General features: G+C 48.3%; 1 protein-coding gene across 1 annotated transcript in view; it reads right to left on the bottom strand.

Moving 5' to 3' along the window:
* CFAP61 (cilia and flagella associated protein 61) overlaps positions 1-19,963 on the bottom strand; it is a gene marked incomplete at both ends in the record, with an annotated part of 217,726 nt that overhangs the window by 175,228 nt on the left and 22,535 nt on the right. Inside the window, 7 exons of the mRNA XM_080716442.1 lie at positions 289-361; positions 510-575; positions 645-733; positions 1,051-1,053; positions 1,136-1,155; positions 8,499-8,658; positions 18,521-18,653. Coding sequence (XP_080572568.1) covers positions 289-361; positions 510-575; positions 645-733; positions 1,051-1,053; positions 1,136-1,155; positions 8,499-8,658; positions 18,521-18,653 — 544 coding nt within the window. The remainder of the gene's footprint in view (positions 1-288; positions 362-509; positions 576-644; positions 734-1,050; positions 1,054-1,135; positions 1,156-8,498; positions 8,659-18,520; positions 18,654-19,963) is intronic.

Genomic DNA, 19,963 nt, shown 5'->3' with positions numbered 1-19,963 from the left:
TGGCGCTCTGCAAACAAGGACTCCAAAGCGATCACCCGAAAGGATGTTGAAACCAGCACCGGAATGAAGGCAGAGAGGCATCAACAGGTTTTGTTAAATAACCAAAGGCCTGTCCGGGGAGAGGGGTGCCCTGGCAGCGGCTCCGGGCTCAGGCCTGGCTCCTAGACTTCCTGGATGTTACAAATTCTAGGGCCCAGCCCCCCGAACCTCTGTAAAAATCTAGACTGTCAACCTTCAAGAGACCCAGACCTGTCTGGGCATACATAGGTCTGGGATTATTTGTTTTACCAACATCTGCAGTGAAGGACTAGAATTCACCTGGTTAATTCCAGAAAACTGCAGTGGGCACAAGGGTAAAGCTCTGAAAGAGGGCAATTTGGTTACTTCACAAGCTAAAGCCACTCAGGGGCTAAAGAGAGGCAGAACCGGGATGTTAACCAACACAGGTTGGCGCGTTGGGCTTGTTAGTCATTAAATAAGGCAGACATCGCGGCCACCCTCAACATTACTGCCACGGGCCGGCGGCCTTGGCCACGAGGCACGGGGGAACAGTATGGCGGCGGAACCGAAGCAACCTTAGGGAAGAAAAAGGAAGAAGGGAGGGGGAGGGAGAAACGAGATGCCAGCACGGAGTCGCAACTTACAGAGCGGCACATTTGATGGACTGTGTAGACGCCGCGGGAGAGAGGAGGAGGCAGAAGTGCCCTCGCTTCTGAAGTGGGGTGGCAGGGGACTGGGGAAAGCAGAGCTCCCCCTACGGGGCCTGAACCCCACACCAGGAGCAATGAACGCTCACTCAGCGAGACATGGGGCCCCTCTGGACAGAGGGTTGGGCAGGTGCAGCTTACTGCCAGCCAGCCAGGGGAAGAAAGTGGCTTCTGGAATGTTCCCATCAGCATTCTTGCAGCTGCGATCTAAATATCTGACCGCAGAGCTTAGAGAAAAGATGTTTTCTTACAGTCCTGGGCTCAGGCCACGTGTGCCGGGGGCCGTGGCTCTGAGGGCATGGTGGTGGGAGGGGAAGGGAGAGTACATGGGATGGCTCCTCACATCCTGGGGGCCAGAAGCAAGAGAGGAAGAGGGGAACAGGAGGAAATCTTTACGTAATCCCCAGGGCTGCACCCCAGGGACCCACCTCCAGCCATGTCCTACTGCCTACGGGGAACCACCCAGGTAAATCCATTACGAGCCGTTTATCCACTTCTGGGATTACAACCCTCATGACTCGAATTACATCAGCTCCAAATATTAAGTGAACTCTTTAGGGGACATCTTATATCTCGCTATAACATGGAAGGGTGCAAATACACAAACAGCTCCCCCGAACACACTTGGCCACCCTATCAGGGACCAGAGGAAGGCAGGGAGACACCAAGAAGCCTTTTATGGGCTGAAATGTATCTCCTCCCAACCCATCCCCAAGCCCAAGTTCTTATGTTGAAGTCTTAACCTCTGGTACCTTAGAACCTGACAGTTTGGAGCCAGGGTCTTTAAAGAGGTTATTAAATTAAAACGAGCCCGCTAAGATGAGTCCTACTGCAGTCGTACGACTGGTGTCCTTACAAAAGGAAAGAGATGTGGTGCAGAGGGAAGCTATGGTGCTCTCACTCTCTCCCGACTCTCTTCTTCAAGTGGAGAAGACTCTAGGAAGAGCTGAACACCTTGCTCAAAGGCCTTGTTCTCAGATCCTGGCCTCAGAGCTGAGGAACAACACATTTCTGTTGATCGAGCCATCTCGTCCACAGTACTTTGTTATGGCGGCCCTGGCAAACTAATACCTACTCCTACGGGGTCACTTTGTTAATGTGAATACACGGGGGAGTGCCGCTCCGGCCTGTGAAGAGTGTTTTGTTCATATTTGGAATCCACGTTAGGAGGAGAATAAAGTAAAACAGAAAGGGAATCGGGAATACCAAATGGAGCCTCAGGAAGACAGGCTAAAAGACCCGGGAATATTTAATACAGAATAAGTAAGCTTTAATTTAGTCATCATTTTTCTTAGCTCTGGCACAGAGTGATTCCAGATGTTTCCTAACCCAACAGAAGAGAGAATCTGGACAGAAGCAAATGTAAGTTCAATGAAAAGAAATCAAGTAAGTCACAAAGAAAATTTCCCGACAACACGAGTGATTTTTAAATAATTTTAAAGGCAGCATTGCTGTTTTACATGGGGATGCTAGGAAAATTATTATATTTGAAAGGCCTTTTAACGTATAATAAGCAACATCTCCAGGATGGCGTGGTTACAAGGGGCTACTCTAATTATCCTTTTGAAAGCCCACAGTTCTGTTATATAAAATTAAATTTCTCCCTGCCAAAGAGCACATCAAATTCTACAGGGATTTTGTAAGGTGGGCCCCGGGTGCTTAATGAGATTTACAAGTCTGAACCTCGCAGGGGTCTTTCAAAACAGAGATTTGTGCTGCCCAGAACACACCGGCCTACATGAGGGACAAAAGGTGTGTGGGGCTTCTTTGCTTGTTTTTATTTTTTTATTTTAACTATTAAACACGGTGATGCCAATACAGCTGTAGAAAGACAGGCTGTGCCCTATTTTGCCTTATGCATCATCAAGAAAATTGCCCGTGCAATTCTGATTCCCAAATCTTTCTGTGGTGATGTAGCTAACAAAAGACACAGCTTGATTTGCAAAGGTACACAGGGCTAGCGGTGAGGCCAAGTGGGGAAAAAATACTGTTTGGGGCCACTTCATTGTCACTGAAAGAATATTCATTAGCTGCCAAGGATGTAGGCCATCGTGGTGTGGTCCAGTACATTTTCAGGCTTAACATTTAAGGGGTTATCAGTCCTTAGGGCAATCTTCAACATAAGCAGAATGCCCCCTTTTTCATTTTCCCCCAGTATGTTTTATCATTTCTTTACAAGTTCTTTCAACATTCCAGGGACTTGCTACTTCTAAACTAAATTCTTCACCAAATTAAAAAAAAAATACACTTTTACTAGTTTTTCTCAATATTGGGACAAAATCTATATCCTTAGAACCTGTTCTCATTGGTTCCCGTATTGTTCTGAGGCCTAGCATGTTAAAATCAAAGTGTAGAGCCGGGTGTGGCGGCGCACGCTTGTAATCCCCGCGCTTGGGAGGCTGAGACAGGAGGATCGCGCAGGTTCGAAGCCAGCCTCAGCTACTTAGTGAGGCTCTCAGCAACTTAGTGAGACCCTGTTTCCAAATAAAATATTAAAAAAAAGGTCTGGGAGTATAGCCCAGAGGTAGAAAGCCCCTGGGTTCCACCCCCAGTACCACCAAAAAAATAAAAATATACCTGTACAAATACGTAATAGGTTATATACATAAAACAGGTAGCTATCGGGATATATATGTGCATATATACAAACATGTATATATGCACATATATGTATATGTGTATGTAATGCACGGACAGGCATATACACATGTATGTACACACGTGTATATGTGTAATGCATGTATGTGCATTATCCAGGTAAATGCAAGTTGGACGTGCATAGTTTAACTCTGCAGACTTGTGGAAACTTATAAAGCTGAGTGGGGGAGCAGCAGCCGTCACAGTGCGTGTAAAGAGCGTGGGAAGGCAGGCTCCAGGGTCAGCAGGATCGCTGGGTCTCGGCACCCTCCTCTTTGGAAGGCTGGGGCTCTAGGTCATCGTGTCTCGGCACTCTCCTGCTCATGTAGGCCCAGAACACACCGGCCTACACGAGGGACAAAAGGTGTGTGGGGCTGGTGGGTGTTCACCTGTGAGTCACAGCTGGAGGGGAAAGGCTGACCTGGAGTCGAAGGGGTGAGAACCCACAGCTTAATTAGAAAGCGGATCTTGAAAGCTCCAGTAACAGAGTGGGGAAGAGGAGGGGTGCTGGAACTCAACCCCACTCCTGCCTCAGAGCCGGCCCACCTGGGCAGAGAGGGAGCTGGGGGTGTGGACACTAACTCCAGTCCACTGCGAGGAACATAAATAGATGCTCTCACGGCTGAGAGGAAAAGACCAGACTGGTGGTGGGCTGATTTGGCTTCCTTCAGAAGCAGACCGTGGGTCAGCGACTCAGGGTCAAGCTTTTATTTGGTGGAGCTGGTAGAGAGGGCTCTGACTGGGGAGGGAGGGACAGGGAATTGACACTGGCAGCAGAGTCGGCTCCTGGAGGGCTCCTTTCCTGCCACCTCGCACTGACCTCTCCCACTGCTCAAAATGGCCTTTCATAGTTCTGGAAAGCCCACGGATACACAGGCGAAGATTCCAGCAGAAGGAGGTTGTCCAGAGCAAATGTGCGCGTGCGCACACCCGCCCTGAGGGATGTGGGTGGGTCACTGATAACTCATTCAAGTGGCTACTCATTAAATAACTCACTGACCTGAACAGAACTGATCAGGTATGTAGTGAAGCAGACCCATCACTGCAGTTCTGAGTCAAAGCCATCCAAGATTAAAAAGTCCCCTGGGGCTGGGGGTGTAGCTTAGTGGTAGAGCGCCAGCCTAGCATGATGTATCATCATCAAAGACAGTAAGTGACCAGGTGCATGGAACTCCCCTTCCCGTCCCACACACCTAGCAAGTTAACGGGCGACCGGGAGCGGGGTGGGCCGGGGCGTCCAGATGTCTGCCTTCTTGAAGGACACAGTCTTTCTCTCCTGTAAGCTGGCAAGTTAGCGTTTTCTGTAGAAAGCTACTTTTCCTCACGTACCCCAGGATAGCTGCCCCGTGGCATGCTGCTCATACCAAGAACAAAGCCAGCGGATGCCAATACGATCACTGCTCCTGGAGACCAGCTTTTAAAGCCCCTCTCCTTGTGGTAAATGCGGATCAGAGCAGTGTGGAGAGGAAAGGGCCTGTCCAGGTGGCTGCCCCTGGACAAACCAGGACAGGGCCGGAAGCGCTGCTCTGGGGCAAGGTAGCAGAAACACTCTCTGCAGCAGAGGCGTGCATGCCCAGCCTGTTGCCCCTGGATTTTCTAATAAGCCCTCTGTCTTATGTTCCATCTCTGGGTGACTTCCTCAGTCTCTTGGCAACCTAGCGCACCATCCTAAAACCAGCGGGGTGGTGGACAGTATGTACGTTATGGATATGGATCTATCCCCAGCACCAAAATAAAATAAAACAAAAGCCACCTTGCTGAGACTGTCACTGTGCAGAGACCCCAGAGAGGTCAGCCAGGGATGAGCTTGGGAACCTTGGGTGAACTTGGGCAGGAGTGATACGCAAGAACTTCGTCTGCCCTCGCTGTCTTACAACAAGTTTTCAGAATACATTGAGCTAATATACACGAAAATCCGTTGAAATGAGAAAGGCACTACACAAAATACAAGGTATAAGGCGCGACGGCGTGTGCTCATTTGAAACAAGGATTTTTAGTTCCAATTTTAGAGAAATGATATTTCCTTTAGCTTGAGACTTTCATCAGAAAAAAAAATAAATGTACCCGCAGATCACAGTACACTGAGAATTTTCTCTGGAGCCTCGTTCTTTGTTGTTGTAGACAGGAAGATGGCAGAAAAATGTGTTGATGACTCTTTTCTTAGATATAATGAGCTGCGGGTGATTTGTGAACCCGTCCCTGAGTTATCTGGAAGCCTACAATAGCAGCTCCCTGGTGAAAATTTCATAAAGAGTCATCTTTGTGTTGGGGAACATAAAGATGATTTTCAAAAATAAACAAAGTACAGAAGAAAGCCAGAAAAGCTTTCCTTTACCTACTATTTCTTTCACCTACTAATCTGTCCTAGAGCAATTGATTTGTAAAAACACTGAAGGAATAAAGAGAGGTAAGTCTTCTGGCTTCCTGATCTCTGTGGGCCACTGGTAGACAGGACCCTACTCTACGGATGATGCGTGGTCACCAAGCCCAGGGTTCTGTTTACATTAGGAGTTTCCTTCCCCAACCCTAATAAAAATTCTAAGACAGGAATGTTCCATTTACTCCATGCAGGGACCACAGTAGCATCAGAACCACCAGGAACACACTGGGACAGATGACATCTTTTTGTTTGTCATACTGCACAGAGGAAAGGTAGAAAATGTTTAGGGCCTCACGCTGCTTGGCACAGAGCTAAGCAGGTCAAAAAGATTCTACCAGGCCGGGCGTGGTGGCGCACGCTTGTAATCCCCGCGCTTGGGAGGCGGAGACAAGAGGATCACGCTGGTTCGAAGCCAGCCTTGCTAGCTTAAGAGACCCTGATTACAAATAAAAGTATAAAATAGGTCTGGGAGTGTAGCCCAGAGGTAGAAGGGCTTCCAGAACCTCCAGCACCACCAAAAAAAAAAAAAAAAAAAAAAGATTCTACTATTAGCCGGCCATGGTGCCGCACACTTGTAATTCCAGCATTTGGGAGGTTGAGATGGGTGGATCGCGGTTTGCGGACAGCCTCAACTACTTAGTGAGGCCCTTTGCAACTCAGTGAGACCCTGTTTCAAAAAAATAAAGAATAGCTGGGCGTGGTGGCACACGCTTGTAATCCCCATGCTTGGGAGGCAGAGACAGGAGGATTGCGCATGTTTGAAGCCAGCCTTGCTGGCTTAAAAGAGACCCTGTTTCCAAATAAATGATGCGTGGTCACCAAGCCCAGGGTTCTGTTTACATTAGGAGTTTCCTTCCCCAACCCTAATAAAAATTCTAAGACAGGAATGTTCCATTTACTCCACGCAGGGACCACAGTAGCATATATTTTTAAAAAAAGGTCTGGGAGTGTAGCCCAGAGGTAGAAGGGTTCCATCCCCAGTACCACCAAAAAAATAAAAATAAAGAATAAAAAAAAATAGGGCTGAGGGTATATGTAGCTCAGAGGTAGAATGCCCCTGGTAGCTCAGAGGTAGAATACCCAGTATTGTGGGTGGGGGAAGATTCTACTATTTAACCCTCCCCACAATTCTGTGGGTTAGATCCAATTTTTATCCCCATTCTATACATGAGAACACTGAACTCCTATTTTGTGCTATCTCCATAGAAGAATTTGGGTGCCGGGAAATGAGGGGGAGATTCTCTTCAGAACAGTCCTCAGATAGCGCTCTGCTGAGGAGCGTGAACAGGCCTCCGCATAAAACACCGCCCTCACACCTACACCCCTTTACCAGGAAGGGTGTCGTCTTCAGGACAGAAAGGGAGCTCCCCTCCATCCGTGGGTCACTGAGTTCTCTGCGATCGCTGTGCGGTGTCGGGCAAGGTCTGTTCCCCACGCGCCTGGGCTGCCCGTCCAGGGGACAGACGGCCACTGGGCTGCATCCCCAGCCCTGCCACTGTCTGGACTGCAGTGCTCTGCCGCCAACCGGAGTGCCTCTGCCGCCGTTTTCAAACGTTTCACTCAGGAGGAAGAGGCGCAGCTCAAAGTATCCTGACTTTATCCTGGAGAGACTCAGGCAGGTAAAAGGCCAACCAGGAAGAAACAACCGCCGCTGGTCACGACGATGGACACTGACTGAGCGCCAAGGTGTACAGTACCTGACGGGACTCAGTGAAACTTCGTGACTCTCTCCCGTGTGGGAGTTACTATTATCACCCCCATTTTAAAAATGAGAAAATCCAGGTTTACAGACTTGAATTCATATACCCGAGGTCACTTAACCTTGCTGCCTGTGGGGCCTAAGAATCCAAACACAAGAGCCAAGACACCTGTGGACGCGGCCAGCCCTCCTTAAATTAAAACATCGACCTTTTAGAGTATCTGTTTCGCTTGGTGAAACCCCGACACAGACAATATTACAAAATTGGTTTTACTATTTCATACAGCTTAAAGTAAGTTAAACAAGTTAAAAATGACTATTTGCTGTAGACCTCTGCTACACAGTTTGTCAGACTTAAACCCAGATGCACTAATTGCTGGGATTAAGGTGTAAGAGTCTATCGAACCTCTTGAGTTCTTTTTGTGTGTGTTTGTGTGTGTGGTCCTGGGGTTCCTGGAAGCCCTTCTACCTCCGGGCTACACACCCAGACTTATTTTATATTTTTCTTTGGAAGCAGGGTCTCTTAAGCCAGCGCGGCTGGCTTCGAACCTGCACGATCCTCCTGTCTCCGCCTCCCAAGCGCGGGGATCACAAGCGCGCGCCACCACGCCCGGCGAGTTCTTTTTAATTATCCTTCCGTTCATCCCCTTATCTTGCGGTGCTGGGCCTCGTGCCTGCCAAGCAAGTGCTTCAGTACTGAGCTACATTCCCAGTCTTTGGAGTTCTTGATTTGAAAAATTGCATTTATTATATTTTGGCCCTGTGTCTGCGCACACGTGTGTGGGTGTCTGTGCATGTGTCAAATCCTGAAATGCTAGAAATTACTTTACTGTGATGTATTTTTGATAAACTTTCCAAAAGTGAACATTCTGAGTTGGAAATCGTTCGCTGCAAGGCCACCGTGTCTAAATATATGGATGCACTTCGGACTCTCAGGATAACCACGGGAGCTCCTCCTCCAAGGGGGGCAGAGGGGAGACACGAGGCGCCCTGTCTAGTGCCAGCACTTAGCAGCAGCACGGCAGCGGTGGGCCTGGGGGTCGTTTTAGAGGCGTCCCCGGGCCGGCCATAATACCTGCAGCCGATCGGGCACTGGCTTCCTTCGGCGGCTCCAGCACATCCTCAGGGTGTGGGACGCAGAGTCCATGGAACGGCCCCAGGTCAAAGCAGCTATGCAGCAGCGGCAGGTTCACTCTGGAGCACACGCTCATGAACCCGACGGCCATGCCTTCCACCTGCAACACCAAGACCCTCGTTACTCCGTCACACCTCTCTCACCGTGAACCTCCAGGAGCCCTTGGCACGGGGCTGCGGGTGGCTGGACAGGCACCTGGAGTTGCTTAGGGGAGAACAGAGTCTTCCTTAAGGAGCTCTCGTGCCTAGCAGAGTGCATAGCACCTATGACTTACTCAAAGAAACGCCCAACGAGTGACCACCGGGGACAGCCCTAGAGGTGGAGAAGCAGCTTCGGGAAGTGGCCAGAGAGCTAGTGAGGGGGATCTACTGGGAATCCGCTCGTCCTCTGCCTTATCACACCGGCCCCTTCCTGCTCCGCATCCTCTTCCAGCTGGTGTTTTTTTATCCCATCACAAGCCCTGGCCCCTGTGAGTCCTCCTCCTCTCCCTGGGCGGGCGCAGTTCCTGGTGTGATGGGCCATTACTCCAGGGTGCATTTGATTGGCCCTCAGTGCAGAGAACATCCACAGCCATTGGTCCTTATGGTGGCACGTGCCTGTAATCCCAGTACTTGGGAGGCTGAGACAGGAGGATCACAGGTTTGAAGCCAGTCTCAACAACTTAGTGAGACTCTGAGTAACCTAGCAAAACCCTGTCTCGAAATTAAAAATTTAAAAAGGGCTGAGAGTGTAGCTTGGAGGTAGACTGTGCCTGGGTTCAATCCCCAGTACCCCCAAACACACAGACAAATAAGTTCTATCACATTGTGAATTGAGAAATGACCGATGATTCCAACTAAAATTTCTTATTATGCCCCTTCAATAATTCTACATTTCGTTCATTAAGATTAAAATTTAATTATTTAAAATTTGAAGAGTGAGAATGTATAGTTCTTTAAATTTCAGGTGAGTCATTCCTGTTGGTTATGAAGTGGGTTTTAAGCAGATTCTGGGTGAGTGCTTAAAAGTGTCTTTACTAGAAACTAGAATTTAATGTGTCCTCTCTTTTAAGGGTTTTGGAGAGAGACATTCCATTCAGAAAGCGGAACTCAATAATTGCAGGCATTCCGTATTCCCAAGAATGCAACGTCTTTCCATAAACGCCCCAGAGAAAACGGTCAGTGCTTTAACATCCTAAATCAGGGACAAAGATATAATTTGGCTTAATATTTTAGATGACACAGAATAACAAAGGTATTAAATTATTTGTTTTCAAGGTCAGATGTGGCGGCACACACCTGTAATCCTACACTTGAAAGGCTAAGACAGGAGGATTGCAGGTTCAAGGTGAGCCTCAACAGCTGAGCGAGAGCCTTAACAACTTAGCAACTCCTGTTTCAAAATAAAAACGAATACATAAAAGATGAATTAATCAACTAAAAGGGCTGGGGTTGTAGCTCAGAGGTAAAGTGCCCTTGAGTTCCATCCCCATACCAAAAAGTAAACAATAACAGCAACAACAAAACCCCTACTCGTTCTCCGATACATCTTCCACCTAAAACCATTTGCTCTCAGGTGTGTGTGTTTGAAAACCAAACGTGAGCCGCTCTTTATTATCTCCCCAATCGTGAAATTCAAGGAGAATTTTTAAAAATTAATTTTTCCACACATATATATTCCTTTCCATACAGGACCCCCAACATGCTACTTGCTGTAGAAGCCTAGATTTACACAGCTGTTTTATAAAGCCATTGACACTTTCATAAAAGTCCAAAATAAACATTTTAATTTTTTCCCCAAATAACGAGTGATTGTTTGTCTTGTTTGCGCTCGCGAACAAAGGCTGTCGAGCTGCAGTTGTCTGGCTTCTGTGTAATTTTAGGCCCAAGACCCAGCAGACGCTGATTAGCCAATCCATCCACCATATGTGCAGGAAGGGGCGGCCAGCCTCCTGCCCAGCAAGGAAAATTGGCATCCATCTTGGCTCACACGGAGATGTCCTTCTAATCTACCGCCGCGCTGGCGCAACGCAACTTCCATGGCCTGAAATACCTTTTGCTGGCTTCACGGCGAGCTGCATGTGCATGATAAGAATGTATTATTTATAAGACCGCTGTTAGTAATGAGCTATTACGCTAATGGCTCGTTTGTGTTTGGAATTTGATTTCAAATGGCATGGATCGCACATTCTGATGAAAATGAGAAAAACATGTTTTGCCATCAGGAACAAAGATTTAGCGGTCTCCAATTCTACAACCTGTCATGTTCCCATCACTCATCCAGGGGCGTAACAATTTACGAGGGTTCGCGGCTGGAGGGGGCATCAGGGCGAGGACGCCTCGTGGGCGCGCCTGCTCCTTGCTTTCGGATAAATGATTTCAGAAACACTATTCTTCAATCAAGGTCTACGGGAGGACCCAAATGCCTTTGCTGTCTGTGTGTTTCCTGGACTTACGGCCTTTCCTGCTTGCACAATGGGAAGACATGGTCTCTGGCTTTATCTGTCTCTCAGGTGACAGAGGTCCTCTGAATCACAAAGTGTCCTCGGTTATCTCACACTGGCGAACAAAACCGGAGCCTTGTTATCCCTGTTGATCCTGTGAGGACGGATGCAGAGGGCTCAGACGGCTGGGGACTCGTTCACAAACAAGCCCCTGCATGGACACACTTCACGCTTCCATCCAAACAGCCTGACGGCCGGCCACCCGTCCCCGTGGGGTGACAATATTGTACAATGAGGGTTTTGTCCTCACTGTGACTACCGCTGGCTTTGATCCTCTCCTCCTGATGCCAAGCGCCTGGCTAACCTGGCAGGCTGTCTCCCGCCTGCAGGTCAGTGGTACCCACACCCTGGGTGATGCCAAAGCAGACGCTCTGGCCATCTGTCTCTAGGAACTGCCCTTGGCCTCCAATGGCCCTTCCCTGAAGTCTCAGCTTGGAGTAAACACCAGATGTCAAGGTGGCCAGGATGCCGTTATGACACGGAACCGAAGCAAAGTCATGACCCCACACTATGCCCAAGTGGCTATGAAGGGGAGACAGTCCTCGCAGAGAAACCCTTTAACTGGCCAGCGGCTGCCACCGGGCTCAGCCGAGCTCCCGGGCACTCTGCATGCGTGGCCTGCACTGTCGGGGGCTGGCGTGGGAAGAGACAGACACGATGTACTTTGTTCTGTTATCTCTGGTCACTGGTGCCTGCCCGGAAGCCTGGTGCCCTGGTAAATGTCTAATCAGCATTCAGGTGGGGGAAAAAAAAGCCCAGCTTTATAGCACTTGCTAATCTCCGCGGTACAAGTATCTCCATCATGGCTGATTCCATGTTACCAGTGACGTCATCGAGCATGGATTTGGGAACAGATACACAGTAAGTCACTAAACATATATCCATTATATCCATTATACAGAGACTTGGGTGAAAGCCCTCAGGAGCACAGATAACAGTAAAATAATTGGAAGTGCTCAATTCAAAGTGATACTATGAATATAATATTGAATATAAATATTATATTCATAATATTTGATATTATGAATGGCTTGCTTTGACATTATTAACATGATATAAGTTTTTCAGAATGGCTGTTTTTAACAAACAATTTGTAAAGTTCTTGAGGACTGGACAACCAGCTCTCTGGAGCCTGAGCCAGCTGGCTGCAGTACACCTCTCTGTCAGAGCCCCCAGAAGAGGGTCCCTGGAGGCAGGGAGAGGGTTAGCATAGACTCTGACCTTGAACTCAGAAGTCTTTGCCCCCACACAAGGTTTGGTTCAGACCGGAGGTCCCTCCTGCCCTGGTTCACAGGACATGCTTCTCCTCTTCCCTTTCAGGATAGAAGTCTCTCTCGCTGACCAAAGTGAACCTTGATTTCTGTGTCTTTAATGCAGTGTTTTATCTAGCATTTAAAAATTACCCTGTGTAGTATTTAGATTACCTCATTGTTCATTTTGACTCATGTTGTCTACAAGCAAAAAAATAAAAATAAAAATAAAAAAAACCCAAACACTTGGGACTTTTTTTTTTTTTTTTTTTTTTGGTGGTACTGGAGGTGGAACCCAGGGGCTCTGGGCTATATTCCCAGAGCTAACTTTATACTTTATTTGGAAACAGGGTCTCACTAAGTTGCTGAGAGCCTCACTCAGTAGCTGATGCTGGCTTCAAACCTGTGCAATCCTCCCAGGGGTAAAATGCCCCTGGTTCAATCCCCAGTACCAAAAAAAAAAAAAAAAAGCATACAACTAAGCCGGGCGTGGTGGCACACACTTGTAATCCCAGCATTTGGGAGGCTGAGACAGGAGGATCGCAGTTCGTGGACAGCCTCAACTACTTAGTGAGGCCCTCTGGAACTCAGTGAGACCCTGTTTCAAAATCCTCAGCCTCCCAAGTGCTGGGATTACAAGCGTGCACCACCAACGCCCGGGGTGGCACTGTTTTTAAAGGAAAAAAAAAAAAAAGTCGAACTAAAATGCTGTTTCTCTCTCTGTAAACATGGGTTTTATATGCTCATTTCATAGTTAATGTCTTATTTTGTCAATTATGGATATTTTAAGGTTTAAAAATTACTTGATTAAAAATAAAACATATAATGTTGGCATTAAAAAAAAAAAAGCCCCTCTCCCTACAGGACAGACAGCCCTGCATGCCCCAGGCAGCGTGGCTCTGGTGGATAGATGAGGTTGGACCGCCCTGAGCTCTAGACACATCAGAGCATCCTCAAGGCTGGGACTGCAGGTCTCAGCCTAGGGCTTGGCTCTGATGTCTACTTATATCGAAGATGTGAAATGTCACCAGAGAGAGAAAGAAACACGTGGCGATGTCAGATAGCTTCTGGGACTCCGGCGACTGGGGGTGAAACTGGCGCCTTGCGCCCAGAGGATGAGCACCTTTCCAAGAACCAAGGCCGGTTATGCTGGACGGTCCACTTGAGTGTTCGATTCCAGTGGTTTTGTCTAGTTGTGTAAGGACCGGGGCTTTTCAAAATGGTGCTGCTATGCCAGGTATGGTGTCGAGCGCTTGTAATACCAAGACTCGGGAGCCTGAGACTGAAGAATCGTGGTTTGTGGATGGTCTTAGCTACTTAGTGAGGCACTTCACAACTCAGTGAGACCCTGTTTCAAAAAAAAAAAAAAAAGAATAAAAACTAGGGCCGGGGGTGTAGCAGGGAGGTACAATGCCCCTGGGTTCAATCCCTAGTACCACCAAAAAACAGCAACAACAAAAGAATAAAAAATAGGGCTGGAGGTGTAGCTCAGAGGTAGAATGCCCATTACCTAATTATACAATGTTTCAATCCCCCCAACAGAGACCCCCTACTCATCACTAATCACTTCTATTTCCCCGGGCCCTCCAGCCAAGCATCCTTACGTCTCCTTTGATGGACTTCCCTTAATCTGCGCGCTCAGTTGAACGTGATCATACAGTGTGTGGCTGCCACGTCTCTCCCGCAGCACGATGCTTTCAGTCAATACCACACTCCCTTCTCTTTCCCAGGAACACTTCACTGGGTCTGCTGAATGGACGGACCATATTTTGTTTAGCCTTTCATCAGTAGGTGGACAGCTGGGCTACTTCCACTTTGGGGATGTAATGAATAACTCTGCTGTGGACGTTTGTGTACTAGCATGGAAATGTGTTTTGAATCCTAGGTGTGGGGTTGTTGGGTTGAATGGTAACCACGCACATCACTTTGGAAGGAAATGCCAGCCTGTTTTCCAAAACAGGGTGCCGCTGTGGAATGCCCCCAGCTGTGGGTCGAGGTCTGATTTCTCCATGTCTCTGCCGACACTTGCTATTGTCCTTTTTTATTAAAATCGTCCTCATGGAGGTTAAGGTGGCACCTCACTTCGGTTTTGATTTGCATTTCCCTAATGACATCTCAAGATGTTCAATGGTATCTTTTCACGTGCTTGTGGACAGTATGTGTATCTTTTTTTTGGAAAAATATCTCCTGGAATCCTTTGCCCATATTTTATTCAGATTATTTGTCTCTTTCTTGTTGCAAGAGTTATGTATTCAGGATCCAAGTTCCTCGAATGGGGAAGTCTTCCAACTTACCTGTACCGCTTGTAAGAGGACTTCTGATTTAAATATCAAAAAAAGGTAATATATGTATATATATATATTTTTTTTTTTTTTGCAGTACTGGGGATGGAACCCCCAGGGGCATTCTACCTCTGAGCTATGCCCCCAGCCCTATTTTTTATTCTTTACTTTGAAACAAGGTCTCAGTGAGTCGATGAGGTTGTACATGAACCCTGACCCTCCTGTCTCAGCCTCCCAAGTCCTGGGATTAGAAGAGTAATCAGTAATATTCAGTAACATTGTTTAAACGGCTCTTACAGTTTTAGTAAATGAGCAATGAGGGTACTAAGAATGATGAGCCTCTAAACAAATCATCCTAGAAAGAAAACTGCTAGATTCCCCATTTTTTAATGCTTTCCCATTTACTAGTACAAAGTCCCTCTTTTTGCGGTGAAAGCCAAATACCCATTTACACACAAAAACAATTTTCTGGGGTCATCTCAACTTTAATATTCTTTGAATGAACAGAATGTGGGCGCCCAACGACTCTATCATCCTCGTTAATTATGAGATGCAAAAGACAAATACAAAATTTCATTCAAAATAAGATTATCTTACCGTCAAAAATAAAGTGCAGGCCGGGCGTGGTGGGCACGCTTGTAATCACCGCACTTGGGAGGCAGAGACAGGAGGATGGCGCAGGTTCAAAGCCAGCCGCGCTGGCCTAAGAGACCCTGTTTCCAAATAAAAAATATAAAATAGGTCTGGGAGTGTAGCCGGGAGGTAGAAGGGTTTCCAGGAACCCCAGTACCACCAAAAAAAAAAAAAAAAAAAGTGCTGGTTGTGGTGGCGCACACTTGTAATCCCAGCATTTGGGAGGCTGAGACAGGAGGATCATGGTTTGAGGACAGCTTCAGCCACTTAGTGAGACCCTGTTTCAAAATAAAAAATAAAAAAATTGGGCTGAAGGTGTAGCTCGGAGGTAGAATGCCCCTGGTACATCCCTAGTACCAAAAAAAAAAAAAAAAAAAAAGTTTCAGTTCAAGTATGGCTAAACCTTTTGGAAAGGATTTTCCCAAGAATGGCCTGCGTGCTTCTCAACGGCACCAGGGGAGCATCTCAGCTCACGTGTGAACGGCTCCCCTCTCTCCCAGCTGGCCTCTGAGACTTTTGACCAAAGGATGACCCTGTGAGGCCTCTGCCATTAGGAAGCGGCCTCACTCCGCCCTGGGGCAGCAGCAAGGCCTGGCACTTGTGAAGAACACAGCTCCTTAGGTCAGACACACTTGTTGGTACAGGGCCAGTCACCGTGCTCTCCTCTGTCCAAGAAGGAATTCTCGCAGGCTCAGGGTTGAGTCCCGCCGGTCCCCAATCCTTCCCTCCCACGCCCACGTGCCCAGGAAGCAGGTCCTGCCGTCGTTGAGGCTGTCCCCTTCCTCTTGCCGAGCTGTGAGCACTCAGTGCCACCAGTCACCAGCTCGTTGTGCTGTTGTGCTGTGGTACTTGGGACAGAACCTGGGGGCATTCTACCTCGGAACTACATACCCAGCCCTATTTGATTGTTTATTTGGAAACAGGGTCTCACTAAGTTGTGAAGGGCCTCACTAGGTTTCTGAAGATGGCCTTGAACCTGCAATCCTCCTGCCCCAGCCTCCCAAGTACTGGGATTACAGGCATGTACCACCACCACACCCAGCTGTCTAAAGCTTTTTCTTTCTCTTTTTTCCTTTAATACCAACCCGGAATGGAACCCTGGGACACCTTGCCTCTGAGCTCCACTCCCAGCCCAATTTTTTATTATTGACTTTGTTTCTTTTTATTTGTTTGTTTATTTATTTATTTTTGTGGTGCTGGGGATGGAACCCAGGGGCATTCTACCTTCAAGCTACACCCCCAGCCCTATTTTTTTATTCTTTATTTTGAAACAGGGTCTCACTGAGTTGCAAAGGGCCTAAGTAGTAGCTGAAGCTGTTTGCAAACCGTGATCCTCCTGTCTCGGCCTCCCAAATGCTGGGATTGCAAGTGTGAACTACCATACCCACTTCTTTTATTCTTTACTCTGAAACGGTCTCACTAAGTTATGGAGAGCCTCACAAGTTGCTGAGGCTGGCTGCAAACCTGCGATCCTTCTGTCTCAGCCTCCCAGGTATTAGGATTACAAACTTATGCCGCCATGCCTGGCTTGTCTAAAGCTTTTTCAATCAGACAATTTTGCCCTAACCCTGAGCAGACCCCATGATGGCCCTAGTTCAAGTGGAGTGGCAGGAGGTGACATGCCTCTGTGTTTGTTTTTTTTTCCCAGGGAGGTTTATTTTAGCAGACCCCCAAAGAGTAGTACTTGCCCAGAGATACCTCAATATACTTAGGTTTAGCTATCAGATTTGGGATCTTATTTATTAAATCCTGCCAGGGAAAATGCAGAGACCAGCTGGCAGCTGAAGTTCTGTAAGGGAGGAGCGCCCCTTGGTGGATGCCTCCGGGGGGAGGGGCAAGGACAGGAGGAGGCCACGAAGATGCTCATCCCAGCCATCCTTGGGCCTGGTGGGCCTCCTCACATGAAGGCTAGCAAGCTGGCCAGCTCCTCTGTCTCTTCAAAAAATGTGGATCTCTGGGTCTCCAGCTGCCAAAATAAAGGCTATGGGTTCCATCTTTTGGGCACCAAATGCCAAACCTTCTGTTTTAGTTTTTTTTTCTTTTTTTAGAAAGGCTAGAAATTCCGATTGTTATCGCTACTTTCCCAATTCTTACATTAGCTACTAACTCAACAAGATGTAATCACCCGTAACCTGGACTGTGCGATGAGGAACGTCAGGCACATCAGAACTGCGAGATATTCTGTGAACAGACCTGCATCCTTCAAAACCGCCATTGTCATGAAAAGTAATGAGGGCCCAGAGAGTTGCTCCAGATTAAAAGGGATGGGAGCCGCGCTTGAACAATGCATGACCCGGACTTCCTTCTGCCATAAAGGACAGGGTGTGACTGTCAGTATAGCCTGCGTAAGGTCTGCACATCAGAGCACAGGACCGTGGGAGCAGTCGCCGCTTACCGCTGGTCACTCCGCTGCCGCTGTGATTTACTTTGCAAGAAAAGTCTTGTTTTCAGGAAATATATGCTGGAGTTTTTAGAAGTAAAGGGGCATTATGTCTGCAACTCAAGGGCTCTGAAGACAATCTCAAAGTATGTAGGTAGAGGAAGCAAGATAATTGAAGCAAAGGGGGAAATGTTAGCACTTAGGGAATCCAGATACTTACAAATTTTCTGTGGGGAAATTGTGTCAAAACAAAAAGATTTTTAAAAAAATCCATGCCAGGCATGGTGGCACGCATCTCTGATCTCTGTACTTTTGGGCCCCAAATGCCGAATTTTCTGATTTTTTTTTCCAGAAAAGCTAGAAATTCCAATTGTGATAGCGATTTTCCTATTTTTATGTTAAAATTAGGAAAAAGACAAGGGGGTCGTAGGTTCAAGGACAGCCTCAGCCAGTAACGAGACTCTCATCAGCCTGGCAAGACCCTGTTTCCGAATAAAAAATAAAATTGGGCAAGGGGTATAGCTGGAAGGTAGAATGCCTCTGGGTTCCAGTGTCTGTCTGTCTGTCTGTCTGTCTGTCTGTCTGTCTCTCTCTCTCTCTCTCTCTCTCTCTCTCTCTCTCTCACACACACACACACACACACACACACACACACACCAAAATCCACGTCAGTTGAATACTGGTTTGTGATCTCCAATATCCGACAACTTGGGACCCTCAGACCTTTGCCCTCCCGGAGGAGCTTTTCCCGCCCCCTAACTTATACTTGCAGGGATTCAGCAAGGGGTCGGCAGCCACCTGCGCATCTGAGGTGCCAGCAGCGCTGTGCAGGCACGCCACCTGGGGGCCCGGGAGGGGGCGCCGCAGAGCCAGGACTGACGTCACTCGGGTCTGTCCTTTCTCTAAGAACATCCCCGGGGGCACCGGTCACTAACCTCACACACGACAGTATGGTTCTCTTCGTCCTGGGCCTCTATCAGTTCAGCCAGGAAGTACTCGCCGTAGGTCTCCTTCAGAAGGGTGTCGTAGCGCAGAAAGATTGGCATGAGGTCGTCGTGGTCCTCCACCCTGGGTGGCAGAGAGGCTTTTGTTCAGTGTTTTGTCAGTCCCCGGGTGCCCGCTGTGTGCCAGCCCGTCCTGAAGGCCAGGGATGCGGCGATGCTCTCCTGAGATGCACCGACCTTCACACAGACACAGAGATAAAAGCCAAGCGGCCAGGGGAGAACTGTGAGGACGCACCCTGAGCCAGGCCGACCCAAAGAGCAGAGGAGGAATCCTCATCCAGGCGGGAGGGGACACGCGGGGCTGCACGACGCAGAGAAGCATTTTCATGAACCATGGGACAGGTGGGGACGGCATTTCCCAAGTGTGTGCCAAGAATCACTACTTCTGTGAGACTGTCCCAGAATCCCAATCTCCTCCTCTATAAACGACGCCTAAAACCTACGGCCTATGGCAGCGCCTCTTAGGTTATGTGTTTAACCACATCTATGCATTTCTCCGACATGGGCGCCTTTATCCCCACATCCCACAGATGGGAGTGCTGGCCGGTGACGAAGCCCGCCCACCATCCTGCGGACTCTGCCTTGCGCCGTGTCTTGCATTTCACCGCGACGTTCACAAGTGGTGGTGTGGGGGGATCGGGGGCCAGGCTGATGTTGGTCCTCGGCCTACATTTTGGTGCCATGTCTAACACTCCTTTCTCCTTTTCTAGCACATTCTTGGGTAAATTTCGTGTTCTACTTCCCTTGTCTAGGATGCTTTCATACTCTCTCCTGTAACAGTGTTCCAGATGTGTATTGCTTTTCCCTAGTACATGTGATTGAGCGACTAGCCTGTATTCTCCTATCCTTTACTGCATTACTCTGCCGTCTCTGTCACCCCACCCCCCAGTACGTGTCCTTAACGCTAACGGCAGCTCCGTGGGCTGAGTGGTCAGTCTGTACAGAGCGCTCAGGGCTTTATCCAGGTGACTGATGCTTCCTTCGCGCAGCGGCCCCAGGAAGGGGGCACTGCCCTCTTGACCTTCAGATGGAGGAGAGCAGTGGGGGTGGGGGTGACATGTTCCGTCGTCTTCAAGATGTCAGATGGCTTAGCCCGGTGTGGTGGCGCACGCTTGTCATCCCAGCATTCGGGAGGCTGAGACCGGAGGATTGCGGTTCGCAGGCAGCCTCAGCTACTTAGTGAGGCCCTCTGCAACTCAGTGAGACCCGGTTTCAAAATAAAGAATAAAAAATAGAGCAGGGGATGTAGCTCGGAGGCTGAATGCCCCTGGGTTCCATCCCCAGACCTGCAAAAAAAGAAAAAAAAAAAAAAAGATGCCAGATGGTTGCAGACAGAGCCACGCCCTGTGCTCATGTGCTCAGATCTTCTGATTT

The sequence above is a fragment of the Muscardinus avellanarius genome, assembly GCF_963383645.1.
Source record: "Muscardinus avellanarius genome assembly, chromosome: 19".
Lineage (NCBI taxonomy): Eukaryota > Metazoa > Chordata > Mammalia > Rodentia > Gliridae > Muscardinus > Muscardinus avellanarius.
The sequence above is the reverse complement of the archived record's forward strand: the minus strand, read 5'-3'. Positions and strand labels throughout refer to the sequence as shown.